General features: G+C 43.8%; 1 protein-coding gene across 1 annotated transcript; it reads left to right on the top strand.

Moving 5' to 3' along the window:
* Nucleotides 1–12: 12 nt before the first annotated feature.
* LOC146608020 (desmoglein-2.1-like) lies at nt 13–25,069 on the top strand. Its single transcript, XM_085347653.1, has 12 exons — nt 13–57; nt 1,484–1,609; nt 2,077–2,223; nt 3,607–3,748; nt 12,142–12,305; nt 12,662–12,796; nt 14,175–14,360; nt 14,537–14,814; nt 14,904–15,046; nt 15,152–15,373; nt 18,173–18,409; nt 24,885–25,069. The coding sequence occupies exons 1-12, from the start codon at nt 13–15 to the stop codon at nt 25,067–25,069; spliced, it is 2,010 nt and encodes a 669-aa protein (XP_085203779.1).

The raw sequence follows: 25,069 nt of genomic DNA, 5'->3' as shown, positions 1-25,069 counted from the left end.
TTTCCTCCAGCCATGATTCGGGTTTCTGCACCGATGTTTGTGCTGCTGCTGTTTGTAGTGAGTCCTCTTATGTTCTTCTGAGCTGCTGCACACTGGCGTGGAGTTTTAACACGTTTGTGGAGGTTCTTTTTTTTTTTTTTTAGCACTCATAGCTGTATACATAGCTTCTTTAACATAGTTGCTGTAACCTCCTTTTAACTTATTAATATTTAGTTAACAAATGACTCTTTGTTAACACTTTAATTTTGTGGAGCCGTTGTAAAATTCCGTCATTGAGTAAACCGAGTTAGGTCGAGTTTTCACTTGCTATGTTTCGATGGCCTGCTCTGCTCCTGACTCTCAGGGGTCAAACCCTGCTCGATCTGCACTCCATAACAATAATATTATTTAAACTACTTTTTTCTAATCCACATATAACAGCTGTATGTTGGTTTTCACAGGCCACTGAACTGAGTGGTGTAGTTAACAGTGTAGTTAAGACTAACTAACACCTCAGAACAAAAGCTGTTTTTCTGTTTCTGTGAGAATGTGTACTAGTACTTTAAAGACTGCAGTAACTGAAGCTGCAACAGCTCACTCGCTGCAACTTTTAGAGAAAAAATAAAATTGTTCACGAGCTGGTTGAAACAATAATTCAGGCCAGTATTTTAACATTGTGGGACTATGTCAGGTTTTAATTGAAATAGTATTAATTACAAAAAGAATTAATAGATTAGGATAGAATAGAAGATATTAATATTTCTGGATGTCTACTACAGGTAATGAATAAATGAACAATGCGGTCAGCATGTCTGAACCTGTTTGTTCAAGGTCTGCTGTAGTCAAATTTTCAAGCAGTGTTTTAAATTCAAGCATGAAGCTAAATTATTTAACTAAAAATACACTAACTTTGTGTGTTTAGTGCTTTTCACTAACTTGCCCTTTGAAGTCATCATGACGTCAACATTCAGCTCTATTTCTTTGAATGTCCATTACATTGACCGACTGTCTCAAATTATGTGGAGAAAAGCAGGTGAGGAATGAATTCCTTACAAAAGAGGAAGTGGGGACAGGCTGTATGCAAACATTCATGTTGATCTTTGATGTGCAGACCTGCAACCGACTTTTGAGCTATCATCAATAAAACCAGTTTTTCATGCTCTGCTTACAGTCAGCATACATGACTGTTAACCTGTTATTAAATTTTAGGTGACACTTAAATAAAGCAGTCACTGCTTGCCTTGCTTGTCCTGACCAAATGTCTTTGATTAAAACACTTGCTGATCGTTAAAGGTAGTGAATTGTGATTATGTTCCTGTCACGACGTTTTTGAAAAATGCTGCTGGCATCATATTTAAAAGGAATTCATCTAATAATGAATAAGAAAACTGAAAAGAAAAAAAAAGATTTCTCCCATGATGAGAGATAATTAATAAACCAGTTAACTGTATGTAGCTGAGATTCCGTTAAGAAATTCTTCATACAAACATCTGTTTTGTTACAGCTGCAGGCTGTCGCTGTGCTGATGGCCAACTCTGAAGACAGGTCACTTAAAAAGCGAAGAATGTGCATTTTCCCTCAGATCCTGATGGAAAATAGAGATTACACTAATTTAGACTACATTGACAAAGTAAGTTACTGTTTCCCAACTTTAATTTTTTGACTAACTAAGCAGCTCATTGTAGTAAGTAATTACCATATTGTACTATATATGAAAAAAGTCATTTTGAAGTTCTTCTTCTTCTCTGCGCCCTTCCTAAATGACCGAGCTCCTCGCTCTATATCTAAGAGAGAGTCTAGATACCCTATAGGGGACGGTCATTTCAGTTCCTTGTATCAACAAGTGCCTTCTTTGTGTCAGGTTTCAGAGCTCAGCTGGCCATAGGTGAGATTTGTGAAACTGCAATAATAATTGGAAAATGTGGTGTGCCATTTTTTCTTTTCTTTTTTTTTCTAGTTAGCTGCCATGAACTGATTGACTGTACTAACTTTTTGATTTTCAAAAACAAATAATGTTTAATAGCCATTAGATGGACAAATAGATGGTGGTCTACCAACCCTGAAGCATTTATCTATGTGCTATTCTGTGTGTTTCAGGTTTACTCAGAATATGAAAATGTTACATACTCCCTGACAGGTGTTGGGGCAGACAAGTACCCCTTCAATGTGTTTGTGAGCGACCCTCATACTGGAGACATCCGTTTGACCCAAGTTCTCGACAGGGAATTCATCCCCTATTATTATGTTAGTGATTCTCTTCTATTGTACCTTGTTATTGCATTCATAAGATTTAACACTTTTTCCTTCATGTGTTAAATGTGTGAAATCCTAAATATGTATTACATTCAATACATTGTTTTTATTCTGATGACACGATAAAAAAAACAAAAAACAGGATAGGGTCAAGTTATATTGAAATGTTAAAAGGTAAAGTTCACTATGCCATCACAATATTCTGCAATTTTTTAACTGACCATTGATCCACTCCATAACTTGTCTCATGTGTCTCATATATGACCATATCTCACATTTAGTCTCATAGTTGGTTTCACTAATATTTGATGCTCACCAAAGCAGCTCCTTCAAAGTCTACATACACTACATTTGTTCTATGAGTCTGAAAAGACATGGATATAAACAGTGTTGGGTAAGTTACTTTAAAAAAGTAATTAATTACTAATTACTTAGTCAATATTGTATTTAAAATACTTATCTAATTACTGTGTCAGAGAAGTAACTTAATTATTAAATAAGTAATTTAACTAAATGCTTCTTAAAATCCCTATAAACCTTGAGTGGACAAACAATAGAAACTAAACTCTTTAAATAATAAATAATTTTTTTAAAGACGGTGACTCTACAGTACGCAGCGGTAGCATCTCTTCCACAATGTAGCCTGCAATCATTTTTTTAAGCTCACCTTCAGACGCTTTCTGTGCTGCTGAAGTAAAATCAAGTTTTGCCTGCTTAGCAGGAGTTGCCGCGGTGTTATCCATGGATGATGAACAAGGATCACTCAGAAGTGTTCGTCTATGCTCTCATGTCAGGCGCTTCAGTAGATTACTCATGCTATTAACAGCGGCCGATAGTTTTTTCTCCCCAGGACATAGCTTACATATTACTGTAATGTTCTTGTCTGCTTGTTTCAGAAAAGTGAAGAGACGGGAATATGTCCATTTCATAAAACAGCCACACGCTTCAGCCGAGTCCGACATCTTCCGCTTTAGAATACGACTATGCAGCAAACTGGCGCGAAATGACGTGCAGCTGCACTACAGCAATGTTAAAGCGGCAGAGTTTACTTCTACGTTTAGAAGATAAATTATTGAAATTAAATAATGATATTCAGCGAGTTTAATTATTTTACAATGTAACGCAAGTACATTGTAAGTAACTGTAATTAAAATACCTTAAAATGAACAGTAATTAGTTACTCTACTTTTTCAGTGGAAAAGTAATTTAATTACAGTAACGCGTTACTTAGTAGCGCATTACACCCAACACTGGATATAAACTGCAGTTTCGCTGGTGGTAGAAACCCCTACTACAGACACTTTTTTGTTTTAGGTTATGATAGGATAGATGAGAAAGACAAGATAGTTTAAGTTGTTTTCTTCCACGTTTCAGCTAACGCTTGTAATTAAGTTCGCTAATGGCACAATTGCAGAAGAAAGGGATTGGTACCGTTACCGGATTGCAGATGAGAATGACAATGCTCCAGTGTTTGGGCAAATAAAGCCTGGTGAAGTTGATGAGCTCAGTCCCGAAGGTCAGTGGTATAAATCCCAAATAAATGTATGGAGATGTAATACTACATGATTTCTTAATGAATTAAAGAAAGCTGTAACAGCCGTTATGGTGTGGTGTCCCTTTAAGACACCCAAGTCGAGGGTTGATGGTGTCATCAGTGTGTGCCACTGCTCTCTCGTTTTCTCTCTCTGTGATTATGAGGACACGTGCCTTCACGCTCGTGCTTAACGAGGGACGGACTTATGTTTTCTTTTCGAGACCCTTTTTTTTTGTTTTGTTTGCAGCGCTTGGGTTGTATGAACGCTGGGCATTTTGTTGTTGAGCCGCAGCCGTTCAGCCGGGCTTTTATACGGTTGCTGAAGAATTATGCGTATTAAAGAACCACCGTGGATTACTGATACCAGTGTGGGTGTGTATCCTTCCGCCTAGCCTGCTAGGTGTTTTGCCGCCTCTTCTCAACCACACAACACAACCCAACGTTACAAAATGGCGCCCGAACATCTTCTCTTGGACCTCAGTATGCAGTATCTTCGAGCAGCGGATGATTGATACACTGAAAGGTACATAGCGGCAAAGTAGAGCTAGTAGTAGCCTGCCATACTTCGCGGAGACAGACCAGGCTGGCCTCGACGCGGACGTCCGATTCGCCGGATCACGGAAGTGTGTTTCTACGGCAACGAGTGGAGCCGCCGCAGCGCTGTTTTCGGGATGTATTATCGTCATCTGCCGAACGCCTTTACTGCGACATTTTTGGATTAACGTGGATTCACGCTACTTGGACGCGAGATGGATGCCGTTTCTTCATAGTTTCTGACGTACATGTAAGCGGAGTAAAGCGCACCGGATTTTTTTTTTCTTCCTCGCCAGCTGAGCTCACGCTGCAGACTTTGCTTCGTTCGTACGGTCTCTGCAAGTGGGAACTTTTCCACGGGACAAACCTCTATACCGCGTCAGGACTGGACAAGTCTGGTGTCCTCTGGAAAATCACCGAACTGATGTAGTGAGTGTATTTAAAAAAAAAAAGAACGCTGTCTATATTTCAAACTGATTTGCTATTGATTCTCACTGGCTTAACTGTCCTTATTGAAATGCTGTTTTAAGTGCATCTGACTTGAAAAGGTGTTGCTCATACTCAGTTACTCGTAAGTTTGGATCTATTTTACACCTAAATGCTTTTGATCCAGGGTGTTTGCTCCTTCCACCTCCACGTTTCAAAGTCAGATAAGACATGTGTAGCTAAACTTCAGAATTCACGTTTCATATACTTTTGTGTGACCAGAACTGAAGTTGATTTCTGCTTAACTGCTACCTTGTATAGATTTGGGTCTTTGATAAGTGTGTATTATGGCTACTCATCCTGACTTGAATGACATGTGTGATGATATAGACTTTATGTTACACCCCAACCGACTTACTGCCAGACATAGTACTGCTGACCTTGGGCATAAAGTGCAAAGTCTGCAAGCAGAGGTTGATATGCTTCAGCAGTGTCTTCATGACTCTTTGGACCTCCAGAGGAATATTCTGGAGCAGTGGACTCAACAAAAACGACCAGTCCCAAAAGTGCCAGCTGCCCAGATTACTCACCCTTTTCCTCAGGCCTCCTCTACCCCATATGTGCCAGGCCTGCCAACCAGGGAAACGCAACAATCTATCTCAACACCTGGCCCCACGCAGCCCGCCAGAGCCTTGTCCCAATCCCACTCAGATTCACTGGAGCTAATTAATACAACCAGAGTCCTTGCTGCGGCATTGCACCAAGCCAAATTGGAGCCCAAGGTGTTCGCTAATGATGGCAGCCTTCACCCAGAAGAATGGCTGCAGTCTGTTGCTGCTTATAAAACCTCCTTAGACCTAACAGACGCCCAAATCCTCAGAGAGCTGCCACACTTCCTAGCTAAGGAACCAAGAAAGTGGTCTAATGTGCTCATTCCTCACGTATCTACATGGGCTAAGTTTTGTGAACTTTTCAGAACCGTCTTCTTGCCTGCTGACAACCAGGAGCAGATTTTGAGAGGCATCCTGGACTGTTTCCAGCACCCCGAAGAACCTCTGCCAACGTTTGTTGCCCACATGCTCAGTGAATTTAGGAGACTGAGGAACCCACCATCTGAACTGGAGCAAATTGAGCTCATCTGTAACCACGAAGTGGAGAAGTACAGAGTAGCACTGTACGGAACGCCTGTAAAGTCAGTAATTGATCTAGTGCTGCGTGCCCACGAGCTGCATTCTGTTCTTGGCACTAACCTTTCACGGCCCTCCCGAGCTCAGCCGAAAAACAGAACTGAGGGAGGACCCCGCTGTTTCAAATGTGCCATGCCTGGTGTTACCTCTCGTACGTGCCCTAACTGTTCCACTGATTTTCAGGGAGCTCGACACTCTCCCAGGATGGCTCCGGAGCTTCCCCAAACGCTGTCTCCTGACCAACATCCAGTAACTCAGCCTGCGGATCCAGATGAAACTGGCGGGGTCAGGGAGACGAGAGCAACGGGCAGGAGGCCGGGAAACTTCAGGGGGGGGAGAGTGTTTCACAGGGGCAACCCTCCCCCCAACCAATAACTCAGCCCTCATCGTCTTTGTCAAATCAAAGTGTGCCACCAGTTAGGGCTGGGCGATATATCGAGTTTTTTAAAAATATCGATATATTTTCATACGAGATATAAGATGTGACAATATCGTTTATATCGATATAGTCTATGTTACGTTATAATTATACTTGTGGAGCTGCAGATTTGCCTCTCTTTCGTCCACTTTTGTCTCCACGCAACGTTACTCTTCCTCGCCTCTCCTTCACTGAACACAACTCCGCCTCCCCCATAGCTTCACCTGACAATGACAAGGCAATGACAAGATGAAAGCGGAAAATCTCCGTTAGCGAGTTACCGCGGATGGCCCCGTGCGTGGGGCTGGACGGCGTCAACGTGTTAGCGAGCTAACCGCGCTAACGAGCTAACCGTGCTAACCGTGCTAACGACATGCAGCCCGGAGGGGCTGCACGGCCTAAAATCCTTTCATTTTCTCAAAACTCGACAGTGCGCCTTATGTATGAATTCTGGTTGTGCTTACTGACCACGAACCGATTTTATGTGGTACACAGCGCTCAGCAATCTGTCAAAAAATGTTTTAATATGACTTTGCTAAGCTACGGAGCTGCACGGCTTGATGTCGGAGGATTACGGCTACCGGGGAGGAGCCTCGCGGAGTGATACGTACTGTGTGTGTATAAGGACCACAAATGGCACCTGTTCAGAGACGTGGTGCAGCTGTGAAATCTGTCTCTTTGTTATTATGCTCAGCGTCTGTTAGTTTACATTTTGACTGCACAATTGTGAGCTTTTTGTTATGCACAAAAACAACATTTTCTTTTATTTATGGACCATGATTATTTAATAAATGCTGATAATTTATTTTTGAGTAATTTCTTCATGTACATCTATGCTGTATGTAAATAAAAGTGCCCGTGTGACATCTGGGACACAGTGTGACTAAGAACTCTCTTTTTGTTCTTAACTTATGGCTTTAAAAAAAAAAAATCGAGATATATATCTTATATCGCCATCCAGCTAAAAAATATCGAGATATGAATTTTGGGTCATATCGCCCAGCCCTACCACCAGTGCTCAATCACGTTGAAGATGGAACTTCGCAAGCATCGTGGAACACCCCTCTCAGAGTTAAAGTGAACTTTAATGGGGCGGCTCTGGATGCCACACTAGATACAGGGGCATCTCTTTCAGCAGTAAATGCAGACCTATTATCTGAGAGACACCGAAACCAGTCATTAGAGAATCCGGGGGATTCTCCTCCAATAAGACTGGCCAATGGCACCAACTGCAGTCCATTAGGAATAACCTGGCTGACCATTGGATTTATGGGCAAGCGAGTCTATCAGCGGTTTCTGATAGTGCAGGACCTGTCATCCCCCTTTGTTCTTGGGATGGACTTCATGACTCGCACTTCACTGACAATACATGTCCCAACAAGAACTGTAATTATGGATGATAATCCCCCATGTCTTGATGAACTCTGTGAAAATGGCTTTGTGGAAGCTGATCTTGAGTGTGGAACTATGACCCTGCAGAACACCCCGCAGCTCCATGATAAGGCTGGAGAAGCTAACTTGGATTCTGAGGAACGGGAAGAACTGTTGGAGTTGTTAAATAGTTTTGGTGACCTGTTTGATGGCCACCTTGGTCGCACTTCTCTGGCAGAACATGTCATCGTAACTGGGGATGCAAAGCCTGTTAACTTGCCACCATACCGCACCTCACCAGCTAAAAAGCAAATCATAGAAGAGCAAGTGAAAAAAATGCTACAGGATAACATCATCGAACCTGCATCAGGACCATGGGCAGCCCCCGTGGTCATTGTGAACAAACCCCCCGCGAACCACGGTTCTGTGTTGACTTCCGTGGTCTGAATCAGCTGACCGTGAAGGATTCTTACCCACTCCCGCGGGTGGATGAATCACTTGACTTTCTGTCGAGAGGGAAATTTCTCACAACACTAGACCTTGCTCGAGGTTACTGGCAGGTCCCCATTGCTGAAGAAGCTAAACCAAAGACTGCTTTTATCACGCACTGTGGCCTGTTTCAGTTCAGAGTCCTTCCTTTCGGCCTGTGTAACGCCCCTGCGACTTTTCAGCGGCTTATGAACAATGTTCTAGCTGGCCTGATTTATAAGTCCTGCGCGGTGTATCTAGATGACATTGTTGTCGCATCACCGACCTTTGAGCAACACCTGCTTGACTTAAAAGAGGTCCTTGGTAGGCTTCAGTCTGCTGGCCTCTCTTTAAAGCTGAGCAAATGCCAATTCTGCCTTTCAGAACTCACCTTCCTTGGTTATCGGGTTACGCCGGCTGGCATTCATCCTGACCCTGACAAGGTGAGAGCTGTGACTGACTTCAGAGTGCCGACCACAACAAAGCAGGTGCGACAGTTCCTTGGCCTGACTGGCTACTATCGCCGCTTTGTGCAGGACTATGCCCGCCATGCAGAGCCACTCTTTGCCCTCACTAAAAAGGACGTGCAGTTTCACTGGGATGACAAGTGCCAGGCAGCTGTGGACTTTCTGAAACATTCAATAACCTCAGCGCTGGTCCTCAGGTTCCCAGATTTTTCGCGTCCATTCTTCATTCACACTGATGCATGCGATGCTGGTCTTGGGGCAGCATTAATGCAAAAAGATGAGGATGACAAAGACGTTGCTGTAGCATTTGCTAGCCGGGCTATGCACAAATCGGAAAAGCCCTACTCAACTCCAGAGAAGGAGTGTCTGGCCGTGATCTGGGCCTTGGAACATTTCCGACCCTATGTCGAAGGCTTGCACGTAACCATTTACACCGACCACAGCAGCCTCAAGTGGTTGATGTCTCGACCGAATCCCTCTGGCAGGCTTGCTCGGTGGTCTCTGCGCCTTCAAGACTTTGACTTCAGCATCATCCACAAACCTGGAGAACGTAATAAGGTGCCCGATGCCCTTTCCCGTAATCCTCTACCAGATGTGGATGCCCCCATTGATCTTCTCCCTCCCTATGCCGTGATTGGGAGCATGGACCTTCGTGCTCTACCTTCTGTGATTGTTTCGGACCGCCCGCATGTTCGTCAGCTGCAGCTTGAGGACCCAGTCACAGGCCCGTTGCTCAATCAACTGGAAACTGACCAACAAACGGGGGAGAATAATCAAGATCTGGAACAGTACGTTGTCCATGACAGTCTCCTCTATTTCCTCGACCCAAAGACAAAGTGTGGTCTCCACCCACTCAAGCAGCTTAAACTGTTTGCTCCTACTGCCCTCCGTGGTTATCTGCTCAAATATTACCACGATCATCCCACAGCTGGACACCTGGGCATTGCAAAAACGCTGGCACGCTTGCGTCTCAGATTCTTCTGGCCACACATGAACTCTGACGTGAAAAAGTATGTGGTCTCATGTTGTTCGTGTCAAACCACTAAGCCGAGTCAAAGAAAAACAGGAGGCCTTATGGTCCCTATCCAGCCACAAAGACCATTGGAGTACGCAGGGGTGGACTATGTTGGCCCACTGCCCCGCACACAAAGGGGGAATGCTTATATCCTTGTTTTTGTGGACTATTTCTCAAAATGGGTCGAGGTGAGTGCTGTGAGAGAAGCCACTGCTCAAGTTGCTGCGAACAAGTTCATTACTGACATTTTTGCCCGACATGGTTCTCCCTCCCACCTTATTTCTGATAGGGGAACGCCTTTCGTCAGTGACCTCTTTGAGCATGTTTTGTTGACTCTTGGGACTGAACACAGACTAACAACTGCATACCATCCTCAAACGAATGCAACTGAGCGTGTAAATCGCACTTTGAAAACGGCCATTCGAGCCTATGTTGGGGATAAACACACCTCTTGGGACAAGTATCTTCCCCAGATCTGTTTTGCACTGCGCACTGCGCCTCATGAGAGCACAGGCTTGAGCCCGTCCATGATGCTGTATGGGCGAGAGTTGGACACGCCCTTGGACCTTGTCACTCAACCCTCCTGGGAGGGACTGAGCGACCCGGAAATGCCCCACTCAGATAACCTGAGAGCTTCGCTTCGGGATGCTCATGAACATGCTCGCGTGGTGCTCGGAGAGAGTCATGAAAGGCAAAAGCGCTACTATGATCTGAGACGTCGCACGGTTTCTTATGAAGTTGGGGACCTCGTCAGGGTAAAGTCACACCCAAAATCAGACGCATCGTCCAACTTTTCTGCTAAGTTGGCCCCGCTTTACACGGGTCCCTACCGCATCTCCAAGAGGATGTCGGATGTGAATTACTCTCTCACCACAGTGGACACTCGGGAGAGAGTGGGAGTTTTTCATGTTGCGAACATGCAACCATTCCATACCTGGGACTCGGCTTTGTCTAGCCAGCGTGCGAAGCTAAATGCTACAGCAGCTTTGGATCTCAGTGTCCCGGACAGCAGTTTGCCTCCTGCTCTTTCAGTCCCGGGCCGCATTGACTGTGACGCGGTTGACGCAACTCCCACGGTCTTTAGCAACGCCCCTGCTGAGACTGGCTTTGACTGTGCTGACGCTGCCCCGCTTGTCGTGGACCAGAACTCTTTCCAAGAGACTGCTGACGTTGCTCTGGAGACAGAGGTTAACAGTTCACCTCCTGCTGCCGATGGGTGTGCTGTTAGAGGTTCTTATGACCTCAGACCAAGACGAGTTCCTAGGGTCACCGCTGACTGGTCGGTCAATAGGTGGACCAACCCTTTTCATACTGACAGATTTAACATAAAGTGACCTTATTTGCTTTCTGATGTGTTTCATGTGGTCTGCTGTTGTCACAGGACCGTTGTTTGAGTTTTCTACGATTCATGTTGGCACTGTTTTCATGTTGTGGTGATATGTTCATGCTTACTGTTGTAATTTTTGGGAAAACGGTGGAAACGCAATGTAACAATAAGAGGGAATTTCATTCTGTCATTGTCCTGGCTGTCCTAAGCTTATTTTCTTTCTTTGACATTTATTTGAATGGGCATTCACCATGTGGGACACTGTCATGTATGCCAGTTTGTCAATTTTGGACTGTACATTCCCCTATTTTGGTTTTGACGTCTTATCCTGCTGACCATGTATGGAGGCTGGTTAAGTTTGAACTGTACCTTTGCTGTGTTCGGCTGGGGACAGCCTTTGTTTAACCGGGGGGGAATATGTAACAGCCGTTATGGTGTGGTGTCCCTTTAAGACACCCAAGTCGAGGGTTGATGGTGTCATCAGTGTGTGCCACTGCTCTCTCGTTTTCTCTCTCTGTGATTATGAGGACACGTGCCTTCACGCTCGTGCTTAACGAGGGACGGACTTATGTTTTCTTTTTGAGACCCTTTTTTTTGTTTTGTTTGCAACGCTTGGGTTGTATGAACGCTGGGCATTTTGTTGTTGAGCCGCAGCCGTTCAGCCGGGCTTTTATACGGTTGCTGAAGAATGCGTATTAAAGAACCACCGTGGATTACTGATACCAGTGTGGGTGTGTATCCTTCCGCCTAGCCTGCTAGGTGTTTTGCCGCCTCTTCTCAACCACACAACACAACCCAACGTTACAAAGCATTGTGGCTTTGTATTTGCAGGGTGATCAAATTTTTACAATGACCTGCTAAAGGTGATAGCATAAAAAACATTGAGTTATCATGTAAGGTTAAATGCAGTCTGTAGTTAACAAATGTGTCTGAATTCTTATATAGTTAAGTTTATATTTGTAAGAATCTATAAAAGCCTCTAAAAGTTTGGCCAGTATATTGAGTAAATAGTGTTACAGATGACTTAAACTTTTACAAGTTAAAGCTCTAGTGGAAAGTAAGTCATTGTTTTACATCACAAGAAAACAAACAATGCCATTTAATGCCATTCTTTTTGCTTGTTTTAGGTTTTATGACTGTTTCATTTCATGCTGTTTTTCAGGTAGTTTTGTGATGAAAGTAACAGCAACTGATGCTGATGAACCATGGTCTTTACGTTCTGTGATTTCCTACACCATCATTAATCAGAATCCACCTGACGATATGTTTTACATTAACAGAGATGATGGTTCCATCTTTGTTAAAAAGCCTCTTCTGGAGAGAGAGGTATGATTAGATTAAAAAAATGTAATGCATCTCTTTCATTCAACAAGGTGTTAGAGCAAAAGTAACTAGCTAACTAAAACTAAATTAAGTATCACAAGCCACTCAAGTTAATGTGCAGGGTCAGCAATAATATGCAACTCTGTTGATGATAGACAATGAGCTTAACTGCAGCAGTATATGGGACTGTAACGTTAATGCTTAACCTTTTGATCAGCAAACCACAACCATAACAGTGAATTCACCCCAATGTGTCCCTTTTACAAATTTGTCTGAGAGTCTAACTTTGGACAGCCCACACATTTCTTCAGTTGCTCTTATGGTCTTGTAATATACAGCATACAATCTTCTGATTTCAGAAATGTGGTCAGTACATTCTGACTGTAAGAGGCCAAGACCTAAAAGGTTTACCAGAAGGAAACACTGGAACAGGCAATGTTACTATAAACATCCGTGATGTGAACAACAACCTTCCCACTCTTGAAAAAGAGCAGGTACTTCTCTTCCTCACAGTCCTCTATATTAACATGATATACACCAATGAGTTAAACTGCAGGAATGTCTTAAAGACATAAAGACCTGGATGGCCGCTAACTTTCTGCTTCTTAATTCAGATAAAACTGAGGTTATTGTACTCTGCCCTGAAAAGCTTAGAAATATGGTATCTAACCAGATTCTTACTCTGGATGGCATTACCTTGGCCTCCAGTAATGCTGTGAGGAACCTTGGAGTCATTTTTGACCAGGACATGTCCTTCAACGCACATATTAAACAAATATGTAAGACTGCTTTCTTCCATTGGCACAACATCTCTAAAGTTAAAAATATCCTGTCTCAGAGTGACGCTGAAAAACTAGTTCATGCATTTATTATTTCCAGGCTGGACTACTGTAATTCATTATTATCAGGATGTCCGAAAAACTCCCTGAAAAGCCTTCAGCTAATCCAAGATGCTGCAGCAAGAGTCCTGACAGGGACTAGAAAGAGAGAGCATCTTTCTCCTGTTTTGGCTTCCCTTCATTGGCTTCCTGTTAAATCCAGAATTGAATTCAAAATCCTGCTCCTCACATACAAGGTCTTAAATAATCAGGCCCCATCTTATCTTAATGACCTTGTAGTACCATATCACCCTATTAGAGCACTTCGCTCTCGCTCTGCAGGCCTACTTGTTGTTCCTAGAGTATTTAAAAGTAGAATGGGAGGGAGAGCCTTCAGTTTTCAGGCCCCTCTTCTGTGGAACCAGCTTCCAGTTTGGATTCGGGAGACAGACACTATCTCTACTTTTAAGATTAGGCTTGAAACTTTCCTTTTTGCTAAAGCATATAGTTAGGGCTGGACCAGGTGACCCTGAATCCTCCCTTAGTTATGCTGCAATAGACATAGGCTGCCGGGGGATTCCCATGATGCACTGAGTTTTTCCTTTCTAGTCACCTTTCTCACTCACTATGTATTAACAGACCTCTCTGCATTGAATCATATCTGTTATTAACCTCTGTCTCTCTTCCACAGCATGTCTTTTATCCTGTCTTCCTTCTCTCACCCCAACCGGTCGCAGCAGATGGCCGCCCCTCCCTGAGCCTGGTTCTGCCGGAAGTTTCTTCCTGTTAAAAGGGAGTTTTTCCTTCCCACTGTTGCCAAAGTGCTTGCTCATAGGGGGTCATATGATTGTTGGGTTTTTCTCTGTATCTATGAAGCGCCTTGAGGCGACTTATGTTGTGATTTGGTGCTATATAAATAAAATTGAATTGAATTGAATACTTTGTGTTCAATGTGTTAGAATATGCTTCCAAAGGCCTTTTTAGATGATTTCAGGAAATAACACATTAAGTGTCATAAAAAATGTTGAAATAACTTTTAAGTGTTCCACTGCAGTATGAAGGAAGCATTGAGGGGAACATACAAGGTGTGGAGGTGATGAGGATCCAAGCAGAGGACCTAGATCTGAAGGCCACAGACAACTGGAAAGCTGTCTTTAATATTGTCAGAGGCAATGAAGGCGGGTATTTCAGCATTAAAACAGACCCCAACACCAACAAGGGCATCTTAATGCTTGATAAGGTACAGCAGACAAAATTTCAAAGAAATTTATGTTATGCAGTCTATTGTGAGATGCATTTATTAAATGCTGGCAGGATGCCCCTTACATGAGGACATATACACTCATAATACATGACATACTTTTATTTACACGATCCACTATTTCAGTTTTATTCTTTATGTCTGCCATTTCACAGCCTGTGGATTATGAGAATGTGAAGAACTTTGTATTGGGGTTAACTGTAAGGAACAAGGCCCCACCTTTTTCTGGAGGATCATTTTGGCAATGGGGGGGAGAATATAAAATCTATCCCATCAAAATCAATGTAAAGAACCAGCCTGAGGGGCCACATTTTGATCCCAAAGTCAAAGCTATAGCCATCTCCAAGAAAGACACCTCCTTCAACATTACAGATGTTGTTGCTAGCAATCCTGCAATAGATCAAGATACTGGAGAACTGGCTGAGAATGTCAGGTCAGTGCATACACATGAAACAAGAATTACATGTTATCTTCTCTTCCTAAGTACAATAATAACTGGTTTGTGGCCTATCTCTGATGTAGGTATGCCAAAGGCTCAGACCCAGATAACTGGTTGACTATTGACCCAGAGACAGCTGAGATCAAACTCAACAGGATACCTGACAGGGAGTCTCCATACCTGGTCAATGGGACATATTTTGCCAAAGTACTCTGCATTACAAAAGGTACAGAATGAATGCCATTAGCCTCCCTCTGAAGAAAGGAAAAACCAAAAAAAAGAAAAAAAAAGTGATGAATTATATATTATTATTTCTGTTTTTACATCACAGAAACACCTGCTAAAACAGCTACTGGTACCATAGCCATCCAGTTGGAAAATTTTAATGACCACTGCCCTATCGTGACCAGTGACATCAAGACTATGTGCACCACTGAGAATTCTGTTATTGTGAATGCTAACAATGAGGATGCATATCCTAATGGACCTCCTTTTAAGTTTGAGATTATCCCAGAAAATACTAAAGGGAAATGGCACATGGAGAATCTAAATGGTGAGGAAATTACTTCCAATCATTTCAAATGTATCTAGTTAAATATACAATAGAATAAATACAATAGAAAAATATAATAAATATATACATACACTGAACAAAAATATAAACGCAACACTTTTGTTTTTGCTCCCATTCCCCATGGGATGGACGTAGAGACCTAAAATTCATTCCAGATACACAATATAACCATCCCTCCCAAACAGTGGTCACAAATCAGTCCAAATGTGTGGTAGTGGGCACATCTGCTATATTGAGATAATCCATCCCACCTCACAGGTGTGCCACATCAGGATGCTGATCTGACATCATGAGTAGTGCACAGGTGTACCTCAGACTGCCCACAACAAAAGGCCACCCTGGAATGTGCAGTTTTGTCTCACAGCAAAATGCCACAGATGCCACAAGCAATGAGGGAGCGTGCAATTGGCATGCTGACAGCAGGAATGTCAACCAGATCTGTCGCCCGTGCATTGAATGTTCATTTCTCAACCATAAGCCGTCTCCACAGGCATTTCAGAGAATATGGCAGCACATCCAACCAGCCTCACAACCGCAGACCTCGTGTAACCACACCAGCCCAGGACCTCCACATCCAGCAGGTTCACCTCCAAGATCGTCTGAGACCAGCCACCCAGACAGCTGCTGGAACAATTGGTTTGCACAACCAAACAATTTCTGCACAAACTGTCAGAAACCGTCTCAGGGACGCTCAACTGCATGCCCGTCGTCCTCATCGGGGTCTTGACCTGACTCCAGCTCGTCGCCGTAACAGACTTGTGTGGGCAAATGCTCACATTCGATGGCGTCTGGCACGTTGGAGAGGTGTGCGCTTCACGGATGAATCATGGTTCACATTGTTCAGGGCAGATGGCAGCTGAGAATGTCCCAGTTCTTGCATGGCCAGCATACTCACCGGACATGTCACCCATTGAGCATGTTACCAGTTCCCACGAATATCCAACAACCTCGCACAGCCATTGAAGTGGAGTGGACCAACATTCCACAGGCCACAATTGACAATCTGATAGACTCCATGCGACGATGTGTTGCACTGCATGAGGCAAATGGTGGTCACACCAGATACTGACCGGTTCTGGGTCCCCAGACCCCCAATAGTGCAAAAAACTGCACATTCCAGGGTGGCCTTTTGTTGTGGGCAGTCTGAGGTACACCTGTGCACTACTCATGATGTCAGATCAGCATCCTGATGTGGCACACCTGTGAGGTGGGATGGATTATCTCAATATAGCAGATGTGCCCACTACCACACATTTGGACTGATTTGTGACCACTGTTTGGGAGGGATGGTTATATTGTGTATCTGGAATGAATTTTAGGTCTCTACGTCCATCCCATGGGGAATGGGAGCAAAAACAAAAGTGTTGCGTTTATATTTTTGTTCAGTATAAATGCATGATATGTTGGAATTTAGTTTATCAACTTATATTTCTGTTTTCCACATTTTGTAAAGCAAATTTACTTCAGTTTTTTTTATTTTACAAATAAGAGGTTATACTACCAGTAATCTTGTCGATCTCCAGTGGACTACCAAAAAGTTGTGGTATTCTGCACTTCCTCTTTGTGTTTTGTCCTGTTCTGATTTAATGCACAATGGTGTCCCACTAGTTGGTCTTGTTAAGCGTACACTATTTTACAGAGTGACATATTTCCTATCATGAACTACAGTACATGTGCCTTCTCAAATCCCCATTTTGCTCAATGACCTGCAAATTGTATGCGTAGCATTCTCTACCTTAGAGTCCTGTTGAAAATAGTTGCAAAAAAAAGAAGAAATCCATGTAGCTGATGTGGGCCAGAGTAACTTAGCCCTGATTAGCTATCCTCCTGCTGATGATAGAATGATGATAGAAGCTTTATCACAAAGAATGCCTATTGATATATAAGGAGAGATTATCTTTACTTTGGCTGGTGTTAGTTGGTGTCTGTTTTTAGATTTCACTTGGTAAGCACTGTTTACCTTGCTTGCTCAGATAATAATTCCTTATTATCAGGTTGGTCTAAAAGCTTGCTGAAAAGCCTTCAGTCAGTGAAAAACTGCAGTAAGAACACTAGCAATATTGGAAAGAGAGATAATGTTTCTCCTGTATTAGCTTCTTTTCATCAGCTCCCTGTTAAATCCAGATTTTTTTTTCAAATCTTTCTCACATAGGTCTTGAATATTTCGCTATTAGGTGATAGGGTCTATTTAGACCCTATCACCTAACAGCATCATATTAACCTAACAGATGACTTTACTCTCAGACTGCAAGTTTACTTGTTGTTACTAGAATTTCTTAAAGTAGAATGGTGAGACAACTTTCAGCTTTCTGTTGTCTAACCACCTAACTGTTTGGCTTGGGGAAGCAGAGATCTTCTAGACTTTTTAGCCTTCAAACTTTTCTTTTTGATAAAGTTTATAGTTAGGACTACATCATGTCCCCCTGAACCATTGCTAATGTTGTGCTGTTAAAGGGTGGGGGTCTTCCCATGATGAGCATTTCTTCCTTACACTCTCTTTTCACTTCCCATGTGCCCCCAACGAGCGGGATGATAACTTTTGTGTTTTCTTCCACCCCACCATCACCATGTGCTGCTTATAGGCGATCATCCGATTGCTGGCGTTCTCTCTAATACTGTAGGCTCTTTGCTGTAGAATTTCAAACACGCTGTGTTATGTAAATAAAACTGATTTCAAATGAATTTAATTCTATTTAATTTAATCTGTTAGATTGTCATTTCAGGAATAATATGTATTCATTCTGTACATGTGTAACATCTCTGTGTGGTTTCTGACAGATACTGCGGCTATCTTGCGGGCTCAAAACTTCATGTGGCCGGGTATCTATGAGGTGGAACTGGTGATTAAAGATCAGCAGGGAAAGGCCTGCCCAGAACCACAGAGAGTCTGGGTTCGAGTATGCACGTGTGAGGATGGAGTTGTGTGTGGAAAATGGGATGGCAATAATCAGCCAGTCAAAAGAGTGCAATTAGGACCTGCAAGTATTGGGATAATGGTGGTGCTGCCACTGCTGTGTAAGTGTTACATGATTATTCTATTTCACAAAAGAAACAATTGAGTTTTTGTTAAACCTCAGATCCACTGACCAATGTGATGCTACACTTTTGATAGTAAATACCAAATGTGTTAGCACATTGTTAAGGTTCAAAATATTGGGGATGGACACCAGAGGAAAAACCCACAATAACAACACTGGTCCGGTCGGGTTGAGTCAAACGATGATTTAATGATCACACACGTGGGAGATGGACACTGTATGCAGACAGTCTCAGATCTCATCTCAAAAAACACATCACCATAGTTTTATGAAATCAGGGTATTAGAACGCCCCCTCATGCGTAGTGACAGGTGTAATACAATCAATGTTGACAATTTTATTTAACACAAAGAATTACATTGTCTCCTTCCCGAGGGCAGACGCTGACTGCCCCCGTCTCCTGGAACCGTCTGTACCCTGCTAAGACACAACATGGCAGCTACAAGGACTCTTTCATTTGTTAAGACCATCAGTGTGTATTGCTCTAAATCAAGTATATAATATTAAATGAATATTGCTGGATCAGCTACTTCTACTTAAAACATATTAAAACATGACTAAGCACAAAATCACCAAGAATAACATCTTATAAGTGCTGTGTAAGCGCGTGCGGCCTTCCAAGCTCAAAGCCTTTGCCCTCCATAGATCAGCCAGACTCGCGCTGGCTGTAGCTTTTAACCTTTAATTACCTTAAACACAACTCTAGAATAAGCAACAAACTGCAATGTGTATGGAATGATCATGGTTACATCTGCAATGGAAAATCATGTTATTATTCTGGTACCTGTAAGAAAAGATCAAACTAAAGTTATCACCATCACTGTAATGCAAAGAATAATGTAAGGTCAAAAACTTCAATTTATGCTTAATGCAAAGCTGGTTATATACTTCTAATGAACTAATAATGCCATATTAAAATATTAAATGATAATGAGAAAAACATCCCCTCCTTATTCTACAACATCTTAATTACTGGTAAAGAAATTTTTAGGTTCCACCCTTTCCTTGTTGTAAGAAGCCCATTGATCCATCCATCGATTCCTTCTGTCAGATGCCTGAACCACCTCAACTGGCTCCTTTCGATGTGGAGGAGAAGCGGCTGTATTCTGAGTAGGGATGGGTATTGATAAGATTTTCACGATTCCAATTCCATTTTCGATTCTGTTTAACAATTCGGTTCTTTATTGATTCTCTTATCGATTCTTTTTTTTAAAAAGGAGAACACTAAGGTCGATTAGCTTAGAATTTTGTTTTATATCTTCTCTTTGAACAAGATAGAAATTTAGGAGTAGCATGGCCTTACAAACCCAACAGTGAGATCTTAAGAGATGCAGCCTATGGCTCTGCAATGTGGTGTCACAGGGTCCACGGGGAAAAAAATTGTAAATGTAAAATAATAAAATAAATATTCTTCTGTAGCAATAACAAAGTATAACATAAATTATTCTGTAGCAATTACACAAGAATATGCAGTAATGTCCCTGCCTACAATTAAACACATTCACTTACCGAAAATCAGGGCATCTGCTGTGGCAAATAGATGTTTGCCACTGCTCTGTGACATTAGTCTATCCTGGCCTGAAAGGAGATGCTACCGGTAGACTGCAGTGAGAACTGCCAGCGAGCGCCAGCCAGACTCTGTCTTTCTCATCATGGTCACCTAAATGCAGCGCACAGTAATGGCAGGTTTTGTAATAAGGCAGACATAATATGCACTGTTAGTTGATTATTTACCTGCCGCATTAACAGGAGAGGACGTGCAAACGTTACCGCTGCTGCTGGGTTGAGATTCACGAGTCTGGAGCGGAATTAAAAACACGACATTCATTTAAGGTTATCGTGTGTTTTGTGAGCAAATGCTTTTGCATATTTGTAGTGTTTCCTCCTTTAAATGAAATATCTACTTTGCAAGTATTGCAAGTTGCCCTGTTGTCATCCATTCTCATAAAGTATAACCAAACTTTTTAGCGTTTGAGCCGCTTAAAGGCGCCATGTTTCCTGCCAGGTAAATGACGCTCCGCAACGTGGTGATGTCATTCGGGGCGACTGGAATTGATAAGGGAATCGTTTGCAAAAATGGCAAACAATTCCAAGGAATTGAAACAGTGGGAACCGGTTCTCAACAAGAACCACAACAAACAACAAACAGGTCCGCATCACTGGAGTTGGAGCACCAATTCGTCCCTTCTCCCGTCACTCATGAATAAGACTCCAAGGCTACGTTCACACTGCAGGTCTTAATGCTCAATTCCGATTTTTTTGATCAAATCCGATTTTTTTGTCTGCTTGTTCACACTACAAATAAAATGTGACCGCAAACGCGCTCTAGTGTGAACCCTCAAAGCGGCCCGCATGCGCAAAAGAAGATGTCACACACAACGCGCTCTGTTTAGATCCAGACCAAAAAATATTGTTTGACTGTTGGCCCTTAATATAAAGACTGGTTTCGGACTTTACGTTTCCCAGTTTTGCTTTAAGTTATAAAGTTATTTTGTTATTTACATATGGCCCAATAATTATTCTTATTGCTGTTTTAGAGAGGAGCGGTGCTTCAAATGATAGTTGCTGATTTCTGTCAGAATCTGCAGATTATACAGTACAAATAAAATTTTCACGTTTCTCCAACGCTGTCTTCCCAACTGTTTCACTAACATCTACACGGGATGGCCAGGAAGCATTTGCGATGTCTTCTCGGGCGCTTCTCCGGCACTGATAATTGGCGTCTGTTTTATGTCAGTGACATAAAAGACAGATTTAATGCGACATGACCATTCAAACAGCAGTCGCTTTCTAAAACATCAGGTATGTATCGGATTCAGTACCACATACGAAAGTGACCCAGATCGGATGATTTGAAAATATCGGATTTGTGCCGTTCACACTGTCATACCATGATCGGATATGGGTCGCACAGGGTCAAAAAAGTTGGATTTGCTGCACTTACGCCTGCAGTGTGAATAGGGATGGGTATCGTTTAGGTTTTATCCGATACCGGTGCCAAATCGGTACTTTTGAAACGGTGCCGGTGCTTAAACGGTGCTCGAACCGGTGCTTAAAGAATGGAGAACACAAACTTTGTCCAAAAACCTCTCATGTTCAGCTGTTTTTTTTTTTTTTTGTAAAAAGATAACAATGTTAGCCTTTTCTGCAGCTATGGGGCATATATGGTATCACTCTTGGCTGGAAGCAGTGCTTAAACAATGGAAAAAAAACACAAACTTTGTCCAAAAACCTCTCATGTTCAGCTGTTTCCCACTTTTTCTTTGGTCATTTTAGCCTTTTTGGCCAGGGTGAAGGGAGTCAAACAAGAGGACAGCCGCATGTAGCTATGATCATGTTTGCTAGTTCACCTTACATGCATTAATGTAATAACATGGTTAGCCTACTCAACGTAAATTACACTCGAACAACATTTAGCTACTCACGCAGAAAAGAACGGCTGCTGCTGCCATCATCATCATCATCATCATTTCTGCTACACTGGCAGGGCTAGGGGCCAGGACTCTATTCTTCGGGTTTTTGGGGGATGTTGCTCCGGGTCCGATAACTGGCAACCCACCCAACGTGCACAGTGTGAGGTCTCGCAGCAAGCTATCAAAATACGGCGCATTTCTCGGCTTTTCAGGTGTTTCATCGGATTTGAGGTGTTACTTCCTTTGACAGTATCACAGTATCAGCTTAAAGCACTTGTTGCAGGCTGCTGAGTTTGCATATTTTGCTGTGAAGTACAGCCAGACTTTTGACCGCTTCGCCTTGGACATTTTTAATCTGTAGCTCTGCTCTAACTGAACGTACGTACCTGGCCCCGCCTACTATCCTGGGAAACGTAAAATGATTGGCTAGAAGTGTATCACAGCTCAGGAAAAAAAAGCACCGAAATAAAGCACCGAAATGTGCGCTGTTTTTCGGTCTGGTTACTACCGTTTATGTCAGAACCGGTGCCATGATGGCACCGGTTCTGACATAAACGGTACCCATCCCTAAGTGTGAACGTAGCCCAAGATACTTGAACTCCTCCACTTGGGGCAGGAACTTGTCCCCGACTCAGAGTGGGCACTTTTCCTGCTGAGGACCAGGGCCTCAGATTTAAAGGTGCTAACTCTCATTCCCACTGCTTCACACTCGGCTGCGAACCGTTCCAGTGCGAGCTGGAGGCCATCACCAGGTGAAGCCAAAAGAACCACATCATTCGCGAAAACGCAGAGATGAGATTCTGAAACCACCGAAGTCAAAGCCTTCCGTCACTTGGCTGTGCCTATAAATTCTATCCATAAAAATTATGAACATAATTGGTGACAAACAGCAGCCCTGGCAGAGCCCGTCACCCACCAGGAACTAGTCCGACTTATTGTCTGCTATGCGGACCAAGCTCTTGCAACGGTTGTATAAGGATTAAATGGCCCGTAGCAATGGGCCACACACCCCATACTCCTGGAGCACCCCCCACTCCGAGGGACACGGTCGAATGACTTCTCCAAGTCCACAAAACACATGTAGACCCCATGCACCTTCAAGGCAAACTCCCATGCACCCTCAAGTATCCTTGAGAGGGTAAAGAGCTGGTCCAGTGTTCCACGACCAGGACGAAAACTGCATTGTTCCTCCTGTATCCGAGGTTCGACTAACGGACGGACTCTCCTTTCCAGCACCCTGGCATAGACTTTCCCAGGGAGGCTGAGGAGTGTGATCTCCCTATAATTGGAACACACCCTCCGGTTCCCTTTCTTAAAGGTGAGAACCACCACCCCGGTCTGCCAATCCCGAGATACCACCCCTGATTTCCATGCAACATTGTAGAGGCATGTCAAACAGGACACCCCTACAACATCCAGAGCCTTCATCAACTCAGTGCAGACCTCATCTACCCCAGGGGCTCTGCCACCAAGGAGTTGTTTAACTGCCTCTGTGACCTCGCCCCCAGAGATAGGCGGGTCATCCCCTTTGTCCCCAGACTCTGCTTCCTTCACGGAAGAAGTGCCAGTGGGATGGTCGAGGACGTCCTCAAAGTATTCCTTCCTGCCCCACAATTTTTTCAGTCGAAGTCAGCAGCGCTCCACCCGCCTTATACACAGTGCAGGTAGAGCACCGCTTTCCCTTCCTGAGTCGCCTGATGGTTTGCCAGAATTTCCAGGCAGTCTGAAATTCTTTGGCCTCTCCAAACTCTTTCCAAACCCAAGTTTTTCAGCCACTGCTCGAGCCGCGTTCTGCTTGGCCTGTCGGTACTTATCGGCTATCTCAGAAGTCCCACAGGCTAACCAAGCCCAACAGGACTCCTTCTTCAGCTTGGTAGATCCCTTCACCTCTGGTGTCCACCATCACTTTCGGGGGTTACTACCATGACAGGCACCAACCACACTGTGGCCGTAGCTCAGCGCAGCGGCTTCGGCAATGGAGGTGCTGAACATGGTTCATTTGCATTCAATGTCCCAAGTCTCCCTCAGAATGCTGTTGAAGCTCTGCCAGAGGTGTGCGTTGAAGATCTCGCAGACTGGGGCCTCTGCTAGGTGTTCCCAGCACACCCTCACTATACTTTTAGGTGCGCCACATCTGTCCAGTGTTCTCCCCCGCCATCTGATCCAACTCACCGCCGGGTGGTGATCATTTGACGGCTCAGCCCTGCAGGTCTGGTGATGTGATTACAAAATCGGCCTGCAGCCTAGAGCATCCTGGTGCCATTTGCACTTATGGACACTCTTATTTTCGAACATGGTGTTCGTTATAGCCAAACAGTGGTTTGTACAGAAATTCAAGAACAAAACACTGCTTGGGTTCAGATCCGGGAGGCTGTTCCTCCCAGTCACGCCCCTCCAGGTCTCACTGCCGTTGCCCACATGAGCATTGAAGTCTCCCAATATGGCAACATAGTCCCCAGGCGGAGCACCCTCCAGCACCCCACCCAGGGAATCCAAGAAGGCTGAGTACTCTGAACTGCCACTCGGCGCATAAGCACAGGACCTGTTCCTCGACCCAAAGGCTCAGGGAACAAACCCTTTTATCCACTGGGAGAAACCCTAACAGGCAGGCAGCAAGCTGAGTAGATGTTAGAATACCCACCCCAGCCTGCCACCTCTTACCAGGGACAACTCTAGACTGAGACAGAGTCCAGCCCCTCTCCAGGAGACTGGTTCCAGAGCCCACGCCGTGCGTTGAGGTGGGCTCGACTATATCTCGCTGGTACCTCTCAAACTCACTAACTCAGGCTCCTTCCCCGCCATAGAGGTGCCATTGCATGCCCCAAATGCCAGTCTTGGTAGCCGGCAATTGGTCCGCCAGGGCTTGCTCTCCTGGCTCGACACACAATGCACCTGACCCCTATGATGTCTCATGCGGGTGGTGGACCTGCAGGAAGATTGTGGGGGGGGGGGGGTCGTCTTAAAAACTGTGAAATAATGCATCTCCAATAAACCACATTTTGAAACTTAAACTCTGTCTAAAACTTATTTGTTTTCCAGGTTTTTTTCTGTTTCTGATCTTCTGCCACTATAAAAAGGCACTGAGAGATTTGTCCCCTGCAAATATGGTCAGGTTTAAAGATCCTTCAGCAACAGCCCCAGAATACACCACCCTTGCTGTGGCTACGGAAAGTCTGAATTCTGGGACAGTATTACACTCAGGTGAGTGGCAAAGGCTCAACTGA

The sequence above is a fragment of the Diplotaxodon limnothrissa genome, linkage group LG23, assembly GCF_057381915.1.
Source record: "Diplotaxodon limnothrissa isolate DT_005_m linkage group LG23, D_limnothrissa_male_GT1.1, whole genome shotgun sequence".
Classification (NCBI taxonomy): domain Eukaryota; kingdom Metazoa; phylum Chordata; class Actinopteri; order Cichliformes; family Cichlidae; genus Diplotaxodon; species Diplotaxodon limnothrissa.
This window is presented reverse-complemented; position numbering and strand designations above follow the sequence as displayed.